The sequence below is a fragment of the Limulus polyphemus genome, unplaced genomic scaffold, assembly GCF_000517525.1.
Source record: "Limulus polyphemus unplaced genomic scaffold, Limulus_polyphemus-2.1.2 Scaffold1262, whole genome shotgun sequence".
Lineage (NCBI taxonomy): Eukaryota > Metazoa > Arthropoda > Merostomata > Xiphosura > Limulidae > Limulus > Limulus polyphemus.
This window is the reverse complement of record NW_013666872.1, coordinates 296,002-313,297: the sequence shown is the minus strand read 5'-3', so window position 1 is coordinate 313,297 and position 17,296 is coordinate 296,002. Positions and strand designations below refer to the sequence as shown.

At 30.6% G+C, this 17,296-nt stretch overlaps 1 protein-coding gene across 2 annotated transcripts in view; it reads left to right on the top strand.

Annotated features, from left to right (window-relative positions):
- The first annotated feature begins 1,606 nt into the window (after positions 1 to 1,606).
- Positions 1,607 to 17,296, top strand: part of LOC106462833 (TOG array regulator of axonemal microtubules protein 1-like) — a 41,347-nt gene continuing 25,657 nt past the window's right edge. Inside the window, exons 1-8 of one of the 2 annotated variants that reach the window (XM_022390229.1) lie at positions 1,607 to 1,793; positions 6,438 to 8,348; positions 9,071 to 9,148; positions 9,779 to 9,899; positions 10,680 to 10,915; positions 12,144 to 12,232; positions 15,347 to 15,450; positions 15,743 to 15,788. In XM_022390229.1, coding sequence (XP_022245937.1) covers positions 6,522 to 8,348; positions 9,071 to 9,148; positions 9,779 to 9,899; positions 10,680 to 10,915; positions 12,144 to 12,232; positions 15,347 to 15,450; positions 15,743 to 15,788 — 2,501 coding nt within the window. In that variant the 5' untranslated portion in view covers positions 1,607 to 1,793; positions 6,438 to 6,521. The remainder of the gene's footprint in view (positions 1,794 to 6,437; positions 8,349 to 9,070; positions 9,149 to 9,778; positions 9,900 to 10,679; positions 10,916 to 12,143; positions 12,233 to 15,346; positions 15,451 to 15,742; positions 15,789 to 17,296) is intronic. The other variant, XM_022390230.1, reaches the window with a different exon arrangement.

Here is a 17,296-nt window from a genome sequence, read left to right as displayed (position 1 = left end):
TTTATTGGTTTAATGTAAGTAGCTATTGTTTGGTACGAACAATACTAAGGAAGGGGCAGTGTTAGGACAGCGGGGGTCACGTGACGCTAGTTTTCAGAAGCATCATTTGTTCTGTTGTTCACTTCGTCCCAAGTGAAATGTCCTGGACGGTGATAACACCAAGTCCTGTTGGCATGCACCACTTTTGGCTTACCTCGCCGACCACATTTTATCCGGAAAGTCACGTCTGAGAGACGATCCACTATGTAATATGGTCCTTCCCATGGAGAAGAAAAATTAGGAGACATCCCTTTGGTCCTCCTGGGATTATACAACCATACCTTGTCTCCAGGTACAAAGCTGACTTCAGCAGATCTCTTATCATAAGATAACTTCATCGAATCAGCAAACGTTTGCAAGTTTGAACGCACTTGATGGTGAATATCATCCATCCTTTCCGATAACACTTTCACAAACAAGTCTTTTCTTAAATAAAACTAGTTTATTCTTTCTCAATTCAACTTTGTAATACACTTAATATCCACAGTCTCTTTAAACACACGCTATAATTCACAATGATTCACGCACTTACTTAGGGTCACTACCGCGCTTGACTCAATTGTCCGTCTTTATCTCTGCCTATCTGCGATTCAATTCCGATTAATTTGTCTCATGTTATCCAGCGCACTTATATACAGGAATAGAGGGCGCGTAGTAAAGACTGTCTGCTTGGAAGAGTTGGTATGGGCACTGATTTTCTATTTATTATTAAAATAAAGATTGTGTTAATTTGTTTATAACGTGACCAGCCTCATTGTTTTCATACCAAAAAGAAAATTTAGTTGAATTATCTTTCACACGAAAACCCTAATAAATTCCTGGGTGAACTCTGCTGTTATCGCGGATTCATATATCTAACGGCACGGCACGGCGAGGTGGTTAAGGCGCTCGACTCGCAATCTGTGGGTCGCGGGTTCGAATCCCCGTTATACCAAACATGCTCGCCCTTTCAGCCGTGGGGGCGTCATAATGTGACGGTCAATCCCACTATTCGTTGGTAAAAGAGGAGCCCAAGAGTTGGCGGTGGGTGGTGATGACTAGCTGCCTTCCCTCTAGTCTTACACTGCTAAATTAGGGACGGCTAGCGCAGATAGCCCTCGTGTAGCTTTGCGCGAAATTCAAAACAAACAAATATAACTAACACTTGTTCGGGAACCGGTTTCATCTGTGAATGCCAAAAACTACAAAAATATTCCCTTCACTTTAATGTGGGTGCGTTATAAGAGTGGCATTAGATTCATTATCGCGAATAGTGGCTAATAGGATGCTGTTGACTTGCTGCTTTCTATAGTTATTAGTTTAAAATTGGGCAGATAGCCTAAATAGCTTTCCTATAATACTAAATAAAAATACATAGTCTTATTTTAATAAGAATTTTTTAAAATCGTAAAAAATATTTCATGACAATCCCTGAATTTTAAGGAAACATGAAAAGTATAAATAAATGAACAGTAGCTAGAAACTCTGATATTATTATTATATTTATGGGGTTCTGAGTTAACGAGAATTACGGATAGTCACATGTGTAATTGTTTTTACAGTTAGCCGCTAGAGGAGTGGCTTTTGGTCTGTTCTTGGAATTTTGAATAAGTAATATATGTCTAATCATATACAGTGTTACTATAGTAACGTAATAATATATCGCAGCTCCTTGTGTAACAGCAAATAAGTACCTGTTCATGGACATGATAAGTATCACTGTTAAGCTACTTTTTGGCAGTATTTAAAAATATTGCACGTTGTTTTAACCCATCGTAAGTATATCGATTGTATTTTAATATATAATAAATACACTAATTTGTATTTCATTTATTTCAATCAGTAACTGAAGTAAATAAATTTTGATTGGATCATACGTGATATTATTATTATTACTAAGTATTACAAAATTTGTGCTAATTGACTAAATGTTGCAAGTTACAGTTGAAATTTGAATAAATATTGGGCTTGCATGTGACGTTTATCGACAGTATATGTGTGACTGCATTACAAAATTAATAATATTATTATTAATAGTGTACATATACTAACTGAAACAATTTTAGAGATAAGTATAAATTTTGACTCGCTTTCAGACGAAATAGACAGGAAAAGTGAGAAGCAGCATAGGTGGAAGGCTGTTCAAAAATATGTTCACTGTGTACAGTCTTTCAGCAGTACCATAGGCTAGATAATTGTCTCTTTCTTTAAAACATTACTTAGTTTTCCATCAGTGCTACAAATTTCAGTTTGATTAGCACGAGGCCTCTGGGTTGGCAGCTGTTGCATAATTTAATGTTTTATTTCACCAACTCTTTCTTTCTTTTCAAAGTTTCTCTCATTAAATAGATTATTAATCATGATTCACTGCTCATTGCATGAAAAACTAAAACGCTATGATACTGTTCATTTTTCAAATGACCATCAAGTATGACAATAATTCCTACTTCTTCAACAGAAAAAAAATCCCCACATTGTTATAAACCCACCAATATGTTTTTCTTTTGTGCTTTTGCCTAATCTTCTTATAATCACATTGTACAGAACAACTAGAATTTTTAAAAATGCTGTTTGTTTTGTTAGACCACACTACCTTGTTCTGTTTGAGGTGTTCAAGAATATTAAAGGATTTAATCTCTTTTCATATTTAATGGTGAGAATTATAAATTAAGGGTACACAAATATACATTTTGGCAGGGTAAAATCCATGTTTAGCTTGTGCAGTTTTACTTTTCTTGCTGTTGGAATGGGTTACATTCAGATGTGGTGGGTGCAGTAACTTTAAGGGAAGGCTTGATAAATATTTCAATGATCAGGGCAGGATTTGAATTTTTTTTTAAGTGGATGGGACAGGCATGATGGACAAATAGACCCTTGTTGTCCTTTAAATGTTATTTTAATGTCTAAGTACCACTGATGGAATTTATATATATATATACGTTGGTACATCTCTAATGATTTGTTGTTATTTTTAAACACCATTGATATTTATGTAATATTTAAGTATTTTCTTAAATCTTAGTATTCATTAATGATAGCAGTTGCCACTAGAATGGAAATAATTACTAGAAATATTGTGACAACAGTGAAAAAGGTAGTGAGTACATAGTGGATCTATCTTGTGAAAGGGCAAATGCTAAAAATTGTCAATATTTTGTTTATAGTTGATGCCAGTGTGTTTGTTAAGTATCAAAGATTTTTTATGACAAATTTTTTAGTCTTATAAAACAATTTTTAATGTTTAATTTTTTAATGATAAGCCAAATACAGTATGATTTGAATATTATATTACACTATATGCATCAGTGCAGTAGTTAAGAGTTGAGGAAGGTTTTCCTGGTAAATTAATTTATATTCTAATACTTAGGATATCCTCTTGTAATTAAATGCACAGTTTCTAACAAAAAATATTAGCTAAATGTTCCATCATTAAAAATTACAATTTTAACAAACATTTAAATAATAGAGCAATTACCTGCTAGATTCCAAATGTATGAAAAAAAACTAAATTTTCCATTAGTATCTTGAGATAAAATTTAATAAATGCTTAAAAGCAGATCTTGTAGTTTGAAATTTTCACTTCTCACCTTTCCAGAAAAAGATTTATTTTTTAAATCTATTTTGTAGCCCTTCCAATAGTTTTCTCAATTAGCTTTTTCTCTAATTTGATCTGTTTTGACTTATAATGCCTGTTACAAGACTTGCTTTCCTCTGAATAGTGGATTATTTTTACCCATGAATTTGGAAGTTTCATTCTGTATTTTTATAAAAATGTTTAAATTTATTCCATGTTGTTTTTCATGTTCATGTATCTTATCAAACTTCATGAAAATTTACCTTTGTTTATAATGACACTGACAAACAGAAATCTTTTACCCAGTTTTTGTCTGACTTCTTGTCTTTCATTGTTTCACTTTACCAAGATGTGGTCAGGTTATTTTTAACTTATTTCAATATGTGCAGAATAAAGAAATAATTGGATTTTGAAGTTATGTATCCACATTTATGATTGATACTTACTTCACTGTTATGTAAAAACACAGATTATGCTGAAACATTACCATCTTAGATAAATTTATTTAAGTTTTAGATGAAAAACTCTAATCCAAACAAGACTTGTATGGTATAACATAGATTCTACTAACTGGTCATACTAAGATATCTTCTTCAAAAGTTCAATTGTTATCCTTAATATTTGTAGCCACGAGTTTTTGACTTTGCTTATGTATTAATGTTTTTGCATATTGTAACAAACACTTGTGATATGAAAGATTCTCATTCTTTATTTAACATGATCAGCCATATTGTATGTAGCATGCATTTAATGCTTAAAACATGCTATCTAGTAGAGTCATCTTAGTCATGTAAGATGAAAAGAACCCCAATGTACTTCTTCCACAGATATATGACTACTTCAGAATGGGTCTCTTAACTATAACAGTCACTCTATCGGTTGCTATATTCTTCATTGCCTAACTGTTTAACATGTTAACAAATCATTTATCAGAAAATAAAACAACTATCATACATAATGTCATTGCTATTACTGTTTACATAAGCTAGTCAGCTAGTGCCAATATATCTATGCTAACAGTATGCTAAGAATGGCACTGACAGTAATACCTAAAACCTGTGATAACTTGTGACTCAAGTTATAAACCAATTATTGTATGGTGAAAAACTGACAATAGTAAAGGACTGAGTCTGTAGGATGAGCAGTTGTATACATGTATAATTGTTTTAATTAAGCTTGGTTTTCAGATTATGTGATGTTTGTTTCTAATTTTGTTTAAATGATGGCTTGTATGTCTTGGATTTTATTTTGCACTTTTTAATGTTTAATTTTGGTATGTTTAGATTTTGACTCCTATATATTTTTATTTTGTTTTTAAGACTATAACTGGCTGGCTATGTAATTTTGATTTTGGTGTTATTCTCTATTAGCATCTGTAATTTCATTCTTTTCTTTTGTTTGGATGGTTATGATATTGTATATTTTAGCTTTAACTGCAGATTTTAATTTTATTTTATGTTTTAGCTTTGCTTTTGTGTGTGTGTGTGTGATGTAACCCCTTTCTTGTCTTGGTGTAGGCATCATAGCATCTTGCATAACATTTAATTTTAATGTTTGAGTCTGGAACAACCTTAAAATAAGGAATGGTATGGTTGCAGTTGCGATGACTAGTAATTTCACCCTTCCATAGTTAGTATGGAATATTTTTTATGTTATGTTTAATTTTGATAGTCGTGTCTGGGAAAATCCTAAAATAAGGAGGGGTGGTTTTGGAGTTGCAATAGCTGATAATCTTATCCTTCTGTAATTAGTATAGAGTATATCTATTCAGGTATATTTTTTTAATATTTCCCTGCAGTTCTGAATGTAGTCATGACATTTGTGTGAACCAGATCTTGAAAGGGCATAAATATAGTGCTAATTCTTTTACACAAGTTACATGCTGCAACTTAAATCTCAAGCTAGCATGTATGTACAAACTGGCTTGGCTAGAATTGTAAAGGAGACTAGTAGGTGAACTGTGTAACTTGATAACTTGTGGGATACTGCACTATAAGGCTCCTGCTCAGTTATAAAAGTGGAGTATCCAACAGTTCTGAGTCATTTGTCTCTGTCTTGATTTCATCCTGTTACGATCCTGTGGAGGTGTTTGGAAAGCTTTTTCACCCCAACAGCAAGTTTCTCACAGCAGCTGGCCAATTGTTAATAAACACAAAACATTCTTCTGAATAAAGATTTGTTTATTGTTTTTCTTGTTTGTTGTTTTAACTTTGTTATATATATATATATATATGAATCCTAGTGTTGTGAATGATTTAAAACTTAGCTTTTGGATATCAGTGTATCTGATGTTTTAATCATATATGATACTAGTGTATATATAGTCATTCTCTTGTTTTGTAAAAATAACAACAAAATTACACTAAGCAAGCTGATGTTTCTGTAAAATATTATCTTAGGAAAGTTTTACTGATATTCTAGTAAATCCTCAGATGGATATGCATTTGTAAACATTTGTTTCTGAATGATGAAGTGACAATGGAATAGAAATGTAAAAGAATGACGAATGCCAGAAATTATTTTTTATTCTTTTAGAGTTCTGTTAAAACAAAAAATTTATGTATTAGAAGTTAAATGAAAAAATATTTTTAATCAGAAAAATGTAAAGTTTATTAGGAAAGCTGTTATAAGTAAATAGATGAAAAGAACTAGAATATTATAAAACCTTTATTGAGGAATCTTATTTAAGTTAGTGTAAAGCTAAATTTTCAATTTCAAGTATGTTTATTACTGAATTTGTACCACAGAGGGAATATTCACTATTTTAATACATGGTTAATTGTTTTATGTTGCCCCACTTATAATGGACATTTAGAAAAATTAACATAAGCTTTCTGCCTTTCAGGAAGGAGGTTAAATTCAGAGCTATATGATAATCATGGAAAGTTTGGAAACATTAAGGTTACAACAAGTATTAATAAAATAAACTATGAATAAGTCGCAGAATGTACTTAAAGATCTAGATATTGGCTTACTACTGCAACGTCTGTTGAGACATAATGCAACTACAAGATTAGAAATTCTTTCCAAGCTTCGAGCAGTGGTACGTGCAGGTGGTGTTGAGTTTCTTCATTGTAACAAATTGATGATTTTTGAGGGCTTCTTCATAATATTGAGTGATGCAAGGTGGGAAGTGAGATATCATTGTGTGCTACTGATTGCAGATTTTTTACCTTATCTTGGAGTAGAGACTGATGCTTGTGTTTTAGTAGTTTTGCCACAACTAATTCGAAATCTTGGTCACGAAAATTTGATTCTTCGTCGTTCTGTTATTCAAGTACTTCAGAGATACCTGAAGTATACTAACAATTTACAGTGTTTTTTTCGTTGCTATATTCAATTGGGTCTTGAGTCTGAAGAATATTCTGTGAAGAAAGGTGCTATCTTGAGCCTACCATCATTGTTAACTGAAGAATATGGTGTGGAGAACCTTTACATATTATTTGAATCTCTCACTCACTTGGTGAGCCAAGGTGAACCTACTTTGTTTTCTCCAACTTACATGGCAATACAGAGAATTAGAAAACTTATTGGACCTATAGTCTTCACTGAATACTTGCATAAGTTAGAAAAGAGTGGAAACATGGGATTAAGAAAGCTGATAGAAAAATGCAGTAATGCCAAATCTAGTAGAAGATCTGAAACTACATCTAGAAACACTGTTAAGATAGAAAATATACCTAACTCTTATCTCAGTTTTGGTGTAAGTGGGAAAAAATTAGATGGAGCTAGAATAAAAAATCAGTCTTTGAAATTTGGTATTTTTGAGTCCAGTATTGTCAGAAACATTTTAAATGAAGATGACTCCATGAGAATAGAAGGTGTAGAGCAGATGAAAGCAGTTCTGAAAAGTACTGATGAGTTAAATCTTCTTCAAGATCAACTAACTGTCTTTTTGTCATTTCTCTCTAGTTTGTTAGATGACATGAATTTTAACATAATCATTGCTGTACTTGGTGTTTATGAAACTCTTGTAGAAAAACTGAAAGGAAGTTTGAAAGTACATATCAAAAGTTTAGTTTTGGGGTTGACTAAACTTTTAGGATACAGTAACCTTGTTGTTCGTGAACATTGTGCTAGAGTGATTCATAAAATAATGCATGAAATTCCACCAAAGTTAGTGTTAGGAGTTTTGCTGACAATAAAAAATCATCGCAATCCACGTGTTAGAGAGGCTATCATTAACCGAATAACTGCTGCAGTTCTTACTTTCCCAAGTTATTCTTTAGATATTTGTGAACTCTGTGAAGCTATTTCACCATTGCTTGTTGATAACAAAAGGCGAGTAAGACAGGCAGCATTGGAATGTTTTGCTACCATGGGACAAGTGATGGAGTCCTCCAAACTGGGATCATTAATAACCATAGTAGAAAGTATGGAGCTGAAATATGATGCTGATGGTTTGATGAGAGCATTTCAAGCACGTCTTGCTAGAAGAAAGCTACCACGTTGCACTACTAATGGTCTGATTTTATATTCAGTAAATATTCCTACTTCTGCTGGAAGACAAGGATTTCTGCTTCCAACAGGACCAGATATTGAATGGATACTGGGTGCATCATGCTCAACCTCTCCCTCATCCACATGTAAGTCAAATGATGATCCCAGAGTAGTAAACCTGAAACAAGAAAAGGCTGAAGTACGAAGATATTTCAAAAGGAAAAAGAGAAAGCCATCCCCAGAATATGTTAATCAGGCCTTGAAGAGTTGCTATGAGAGGTCTCTGTCTGAAGATTCAGGACTAGTCACAAAAATGGTAATTTTTTTAACATTAACCATAGGAGGGTATTACATCTAGTGATAGTACTGAAGAAAACATATTTAGATATTAAAAAAGTTTAAAATGATAACTTTATGAAAAGTGTTGTACATTACACATGTGTTAATTGCATAAAAATGTAGAATATACAGTTGCACTATTTTTTTCTTTAAACAGATTATTCATTATATAAGAAATATTGTAGGCTAGGTGGAAAATTTCAGCTAATTTAGTTCTGGTTGAATTAACTATTTTTCACTAAAAAGACCTTTTGTTTTGGTGAAAAATAATACATCAAAAATTAGCAAAATATGGTAATTGAAAAAACAAGGTATTCAAGAAGCTATTAATATTCCTCAAGTTCATCAGTGTACATTTCTAATATGTTAAGATTTGCAATAAGTTGAAAACTATTAGCAGTTGCTCAGATTGCCACTGCCTCTAAATTTGTCATAAATAAATCATTAGCTTGGATTTTCATTTTCATGCTCTTTTAAGAATTTATTATAAGAGAATAATATAATGACTTCTTTTTCTTTGAAATAAATCAACAAAAACACCTGCTGTCTTTTAAAATAGTTTATTACAAAATTCTTAGTTGCAACATTTTACAGTGTGGCAATTTTCACAAAGTAAGAACAGTTATTTTACTATAATATTAAATAATGTAATTGAAATGTCTGATTTTATTTCATAGTATTTGTTTATGATGTATTCAGAAATATGTAGCAGTCAAACTGCAGTGCACTCAGTACACTTGTAGAACATGCACTTCTTCAGAAAACTTAGTAGATGTGGTAAGTTGAATACTTCTATGTATGAACACATGTAGAACACTAGCAAATAGACAACTCAACATTCAACAGGTTTTTATTTACTATTGAGTGACTTCTTTTGTATATTATTAGTAAGAACTTCTGAGTGAAACTAAAGAAGACTGTATAATAATATATCAGTCACACTATATTTTTTGTATCCAGTGCTGATGAGGTTGTTCAGGTTGCCTGAAATACGACAGTCATAGTAATGGTTGAGATGCTATTTATATTAACAAATTGCTTGAATTGTGATGTGGATTAACTTTTATTTATGTCACAACAAATTAAAATTAGAGTAAGGATTTTCTAACACTATGTTATTTATTTATTTTTAACACCATATTAATTATTCTTTTTTTATTATTTTATGGAATTTAACTGCTAATTATTCAGAAAAACTGGTGAACCACCAAATTAGTCTTATTTATGTTTACTTTCTTCAGGCTAACAATTTTTGAAAACAGATTATTTAAATCATGAAATAGTGTTTATGCCTTTATGATTAGCATGATGCTCAGTTTTAGTAATGGTAGATTTTATTTCTTGTTTACTGGCATTTTTTAAAACTCATAAGAACTAAGTATTTTGTACTTTGGTTTGTTGGAAAAGAATTCAAGCCTGGAAAATCTTCACAGAACTGAGCCTAACAGGATAAAATCTTGTTCTTATCCCGTTATAAACAATATCTCAAATAAACAAGAGAAGAATGTTTTCCCAGAAAAAAGGAAAGGTATGGCTAAATGTTTTGAACATATATATTCAAAGTAAACTTACTTTGTGATTTTAAGATTGCTATTTAATTTATTAACAGTGTTCATCCATACACATTAAATGATTTTGCAATATTGTATTGCAATGAAAAAAATCTGTATACACCTGATAATGATAAATGGAAAACTTTACATCGTAATGAACAAACCTAGTCTATTGCTTTGAAGTATTATTATTGAATGTAATAGTATATCTGACAACATACAAATAAACTTGTATTATTTTAAAATTAAAAATATATGTACATAAATGTTAAGTGCATGGTAAATTTAGATTTTTTTGTAAAAATGAAAAAATAGAAATGGTAAAAGAAATCACAGTATTTTCTTTAATTGACAAAACTACTTAATGATATTCAGCAAGGGATTAATGGATTGATGTTTATTTTCTATTTAAAAAAAAAGATAAAGTAAAACATAAATCAGCTTTTGAAATAATATGTATTGATTTTAATCTTTAGAATATAAAAACAAGATCAGCATTAAATATATATATATATATGTGTGTAGGTGTAAAATAAAGCCTTTATATCTCTACTAACATATACGTCTAGGTAGAGTCTGAAATATAATAAAAAATTACAGTTAGATTTAGAGTATGGGTTCATATAAATTTCCAGGAGGCTGAAAAAGCTTAAAATGTGTAAGGTTGTTTAGAGTTGTTCAGATGTTGTTTGTTTTAAAAATAAGTAATTGAAAATGTTGGTAGAAGCTAAGTGATTACTTTTTACAATATATAGGTACCCATCTGTTGAAGGATTCTCCAATTCCTTTGAAACCTGTACTTGCTCGGACAAATTCTGCCTCACATCAGCGAAAGATAAGGCATTTTAAGTATACAGGTCAACTGAATGTTGAAAATTTGAGGAGTGTAGAATTTAACAAGAGAACAAGAAGACCCGAACCTTTAAAATGTGGATATAATGTAGATTGTGAGAGGAAAGTGAACCATTCAAAAGAAAAAAACGAAATTCTGGTAGTGATCTTTTTACTTTGATAAATATTTATACATTAACCTGTTGCCACATACTAAGTCCACTCTTCAGTTCTGTAGTTTATCAAATATGCATGTTGAAATATTTAAGAGCTTTGTTAGTGTACTCTTGTTCCTTGATCTTTTGGATATATGCTTAATTTTTTGAGACAACTATAAAAGTTTTTTGTAGGTCTTGACATACACTTTTCAAGCTTTTCCCAAGAGCTTTGAATATGTCTTTGTATGTAATAATGCATAACTACAATGTATATTTTGTAGAAGAAAAGGTCAGCTAGAATAATTGTCATATTAATTGTACACTGTTTTAAATTCTACTTGTTTTTTTTTAGTTTCAGATAAGAAGTGTTTAATTTTTTGGTTAAGATTTTGTATGTCTGTGTATGCACACGCACACATATATATGTGTGTGTGTGTGTGTGTGTAATATATTAAGCTCTAATTATTTCTGAGACTCAAGCTTTTTTTGTAAATGGTATACAACAGATTAAATGTGTGTTAGCTCTCTTGAAGCATGAGATAAATGTTCATCACAGAATAAGAAGAAAACCACACTCACAAAACTATGCACATTTCCATGGGTCAGAGATAAGTTTACAGATTTACAACAATAAAATTCAGTGTTCAGTTTTTAAATTAAACACTTTTTCAGCTTTGCTTTTGTTTAGTTGACTCTATAACTTTGTATTATGTCTTTATAGCCAATAATATTTTAAAGAAAACTTGTGATAAGTTATATAATGCTGATCCAGTAAATGGATAGTTATATTCAAAGTGAAGAACTGTTATTGAATTATTCCTTAAAAATACATATAAACAGATTTTTAGTAACTTCATAAGCCTACAAGAAATATACACTTCACCATTTTTTTGTAAGTAATTGGGAGTGAAAAGAATGTTCTCTAATAATGTACATGTATGAAGTACACTGTTCATCAAACATTTCGTATCTCAGACTTCAAGGTTTCATTTGTCAAATAAAAAAATACATCAAATAAATTCATTGCATAATTACCTATCGATGTGTCTATCTGAATATTGTGTTATGTCTTACATTAGGAAATAAGTTGTGTGAGCCACAAACTACAAAAACCATAGTGGAAACATTTAAATAACCATTTGAATTTAATTTTTGTGTGTTATAAAAGAATACAATAAAGAAATTACATAGATGACTAGAAATGTCTTTGTTGCTTTTATTATAACTTAGATGTTGCCTTTTGCCACAAACCATGACATCAGTGTTGAAAAATTGCAAAGATCCCAAGTGATCCATCCAGAACTAGTTCACCAAGAAAGGTAAGAATCATGTATGAATCGTTAACTGTAGAAAAAAAACAACTTTCAATTTGTTTTAAACTTAAAAAAACAACATTATATTAAGTAGTGTAATGGTTATGGCTATGGTTTCTCTACAATGAAACTTCCATTTGTTGTTGGCTGGTAATGATGTGAAAGTTCAGTAGACTGACTGGTGGTGAACATGAAAACAGTGTGGTATTTATACTATTGAACTTAGCATACATATTTACTCTGGTAGCTGCCATCTGGTAGTAATACTAACATTATCTTCAAGGTCCTGTAAAAAACAGTATTAATTGATAACAAGGACATATTAACCAACTGGAATCAAATCTTTTTTTTGTTTGTTAATGTTTCATATGGAATTTTATGTAATAGATAAAGCAAATTTTTATTTGCAAGTATAACTTCGAAATGAGACTGCAGATATTATTTTATATCTAAAAGAATGGTTACGTTAGTAAAGAAATACGGTACTAGCTGACACAGTGAATTTTCAAAACATAGCATTTTTTATCAGAGTTGTGGTGTTTTCTTTCTATCTGCTTTTCTACAAGTTATGTAATAAGTAGTGCTTGAAGTGGGGGAAAAAGATAAAGTGGGGTGGTTTGTGAAATTTTTGAAACTGAATACTATATTTTTTTTCTTCTTTATTCTTGGTTTATTGCTATAAAGGTAACTAAAGTGTAAAAATTAGAAACTTATTAGGTTAGATAAAAAGAATAATAAAAATTGTTTATGAGGTATATGGTACTGTGAGCAGCATGTTTTCTGAGTGATTTGCAATGAAATTCTCAGTTAGACATGGTTCAAAAGGTAATAAAAGAATAAAATTAAATAAAACATATGTATGCTGTTATGTTATGAGTTATAGTATGGAAACTGCTGGTTACTTTGTGGTTATAAACTTGGTCTCACTGACTGAACCCATAGCTAGAGGGTTCATTTGCTCCATCCATGTTCTACTTTATCTCATTCCTGCTTCACTCTTCCATGACATTGTAAGAAATATAGTTTCTCTTCCCAGTCTCTTACCACCTATTGAACATTTCCCTCATGAGAAGCTTATTATCTACTAAAAGGGATAATGTGTAAAAGTTATTCAGTGTTTGCAAATGTATCATATCTCGATGGTAAAATGTTTTGTTTTTATATGATAAAAGAGTGAAAATTTGTTTCATTAATTAATTCTATGTGTATGGACTCAGTCAATTTGTCTGACCTTGTAACCATGAAAGTTTACATACCATAACTCTGAATGTGCTAAGTGTATCTAAATGAAATTTGGCAAGTGTCTGGTAAATGTTACAAGTCTGTTGTACACACATAAAATCAGTTTTTGTAATAAAGTATTTTTATTAAACATTTTTCTGTGAATTTATGAAGCATTTATAGAGTTAGTCTGAGTCCAAGGTGATTTTCATGCTAAGGACGAAAGTATTCCTTCTCATCTTACAGTTTTTCATATTTCTTTTGGATAAACTCTAGAACCTCCTAAATGACTAGCAAAATATTTTTGATTAAAATTTCTGTCTTGTCTTTTATTTTCTCTAACACTAACTGTGGTGAAGTCATCAATGCACAATGAAATGAAAATTTGAAAAATACAAAATAAAATCAATAACACCTTTTTTTTCTGGAATGATTACAGTTTGTAACATACAATAACAGTTATTTATCCTAACAGCCTCATCTTCTAACCTGTTTGTATCAGCTTGCTTTTAATTTTTTTCACTTATTACTGTACTTTGTACTCTCTCTTCACCTGAAAAGCTAGAAACCACAGCAGAATATTTCCAGTGCAGCTTAGGATAAACATATGATCAGGTTACAGCCTGTGCTAACTGTGAAAGCTGTAACTTTATCAAGATAAATATTGTGACCTAACCTATGAAGTTTCTAATTTTTACACATTAATTACTTTTGTTAAAAAAATGAAATAAATAAAAATATATATCTATATCAGTGTTAAGGTCATTTATATTTGGAAGCCATGCTTCAGTAAATCTACTTTTTTGTCATTATATTGGTTGTCCAAAAAATAATTCATGGAGATTTCAAATATGCATTTTAGAACACAAAAAATCGGGAATAAAAATAATCTATTTTATCTGGTTTTCTAAGTAAGCTATAAATAAGTTTAAAAAATTCCATCTGTAATAAAGTATTTTTACTGAAGTTTTTCTTATGAATTTATGAAGCCTTTATAGAGTTAGTATGAGTCTAAGGTGCTAAGAATAAATATACTCCTTTACATCGTACAGTTTTTCTTATTTCATTTGAATAGCCTCTGTGGATTTTTGTGTTAGAAACATAACTTCAGTGTTTAATATAATTATGAGGTTCTAGCATTTTTTGTGTAATTTGAGTATGCTTTAAAAGTGTTAACTGAGTCAGTTAAAAACTACATTCAAGGTGGAAAGAGCTTCTCTAATGGATATAACAAATTTATTTATATCTCAGTAATTTAAAGGGTAGGAGGTTCAGGTTTCATATTCTTCCTTTTCAATAAATGGTTAGGCACTATAGAAGCTGTATTGTTGAAGATAAATGGGAAAGATCAGAGCACAGACATGTCAAGTGACAGAGGAGTGAAGATTGATATTTCTTTTAAATGTTTCCTCTTAAATGAAGAAATTAAAACATAGGTAATATTAAAATTAACAACCCTTTAATGTCAAGTTTATTGACACTCATTAATAATAAGGTTGTTTAATTAAATTTTGAATGTAACTCTGTGAAAAAGTTGTGAGAAGTACACTTTGACCCATCGGAATCCACAGGATTAAAATATAAGTATCCCTAAATAGTGTTCCTTGTTTGTGGTCACTAAAGTGACATATTCAGCTTGTAATTGGTAAAATAACTTATCAAATTGTAATAATCTCTGCAACCTTTAACTCATAAGACCCACAAAGAATTTGCTTTAAGTGGAAAACCACCATATGTTTCTACTAGTTTATCAGGTCCTTTCGTAAGGTTACAATGTAGATTATTAATAGTAACTATTGTAAAAAGTTTATTATTCTCTCTCCTAATAAACCTGACTTTCATATGGTGTTATCAATGTAATTGTTAGTGTTTAATTACTACTTTACCAACGATTTATAGGAGAAAGCAATTTCCAGTGTCTGAAGCTTCTATCGAGTGGAAAGAACAACTTCCCAAGTTGCAAGATCATCAGCCCCATAAAACTGTCAAACAGACAACTGTAGGTAAGAAGCTTTTGCATTCTGTCTGAGCATACAGTACGTATGTAGCTTAAAATTAAAATATTTAAACTTGTGTGTTTCATAATTTCTACACATAGGGCTGTCTATTAAATTAGGTGGGATATTTTTTAATTATCGAAATTTATCCAGTAGTATAAGAAGTACCTTGTTTATAAGTTTAATTGTTACAATAAAACCCATCTGTGAAATTTATGTATGCTGTAAAGGTTTTAATTGAATCACTTACAAAAAATCTTAATAAGCATATTGAGAAAACTACATACATTCCTTCCAGCAAAGAAAAAGCCTTTCCTGACTTCCCCAACTACAAAAAGGAACATGTAAGTATCTCTTTAAAAAAAAAGATAGTCTTCTATCTGTTTAATGTAATTATTAGGTTCAAGCATTTTTTGTGTCATTTGTATATGATTGAATAATTGCTACATAAGCAAAGTTTGGATTTCTTATCTTAGTCAAGTCTAGTTTGATGTTACCAGATTTATAATTTGTGATTTAATTATGATTTAGTTTGTTTCGTATGTCTTAGTTAGTGGTGTGTGCTGGACAGACAGCCTGATTAATGGCCTTTCAAAAGATGTCTACAGTCTAAAAGTGTGTTTATTTTAATTATTTTATAAAGAAAATATGTGTTAAACTAACCACGACCTGCGAAACATTTACAGTTGTTTTCATGCCCTTCGCTTGAATTTTCTTTATTATTTTCACACATGGCATTTAAGTTGTGCTTTCTTGCAGGCATTATATGTTAAGTCAATAAATCCTGGTCTATTTGAAAAGCCCACCAATGGTACAGTGGTATGTCTGCAGACTTATACCCTTAGAAACCCATTGTGTAGCTTTGTGCTTAACTACAAACAAAACAAGAACTATTTGAAAACATTTTACGAGGTCAGGCAAACAAACTCAAGTAAACATAACTTTGTTTAATAAAACTACACATAAATTAAACAATAAAGTATAGTAATGGTATTTATAAAGTGTACAGAATATGAAACGGTTATGAGCATATGACACGTTTTACAAATTTAAACAAAGAAACTCACAAAAATGAAGAATAAAACCCATAATAAAGAAAAAAAGTAGCTAAAAGGTATTCATAGCAGGCTATGAAATGTACCAAAGGTAAGTTATTGGAAAGTAAAGTAAATGTAAAGTTGTAATGAAGGCAAACTTAGCTGAATATGCAGAAACGTCTGAAGGCGTGTTCTAAAAGTGTTTGAGCAAACTGTGCATACATATTTTAGACTTAAATAAGTCGAGAAAGCCCACAGCAATTGTATTTAGTGTAATACTATTTTTTTTTTTTAAGTAAATTACATGCGGATTAAGTGTTATTTGTGTGAAATACTTTGCAAATAAAAAACTAAAGTCGAAATCAAAGCCAGTCATCATGTGATGACAACAACGTTATGTCATTGTGTAGCATATTCATTGCATTAAAAAATGTTACTAAGAAGAGTTAAGGTTATTCTGAATTGTAAAGCCAGTATGTAATCTGGACTTCTCGGACAAAGGCTTTTCTAGTGATATGAAATTTGTAGCATATGATCGATAAATTTCTGAGAAAAGTTTTAGACAGACAAACGCAATCATATTATTTTTATAGATTGATGAAATTGTGTTAATTATCTCTAAAATCCTTTCAAGTATTAGTGTTTTAAGCTGTTTTTACTTTAGGCAAGTCTTGCTTTATCTCAAATTTTGCAACATAGTCAGTGTATAGTTTTCTGCATAATTAGCACTTTTATGGTGCATAATTTCAAATTGTTTTTTTGCATTATTTTAATTTTATTGCTAGGTGCAAATTGAATATACCATACTATTTGGA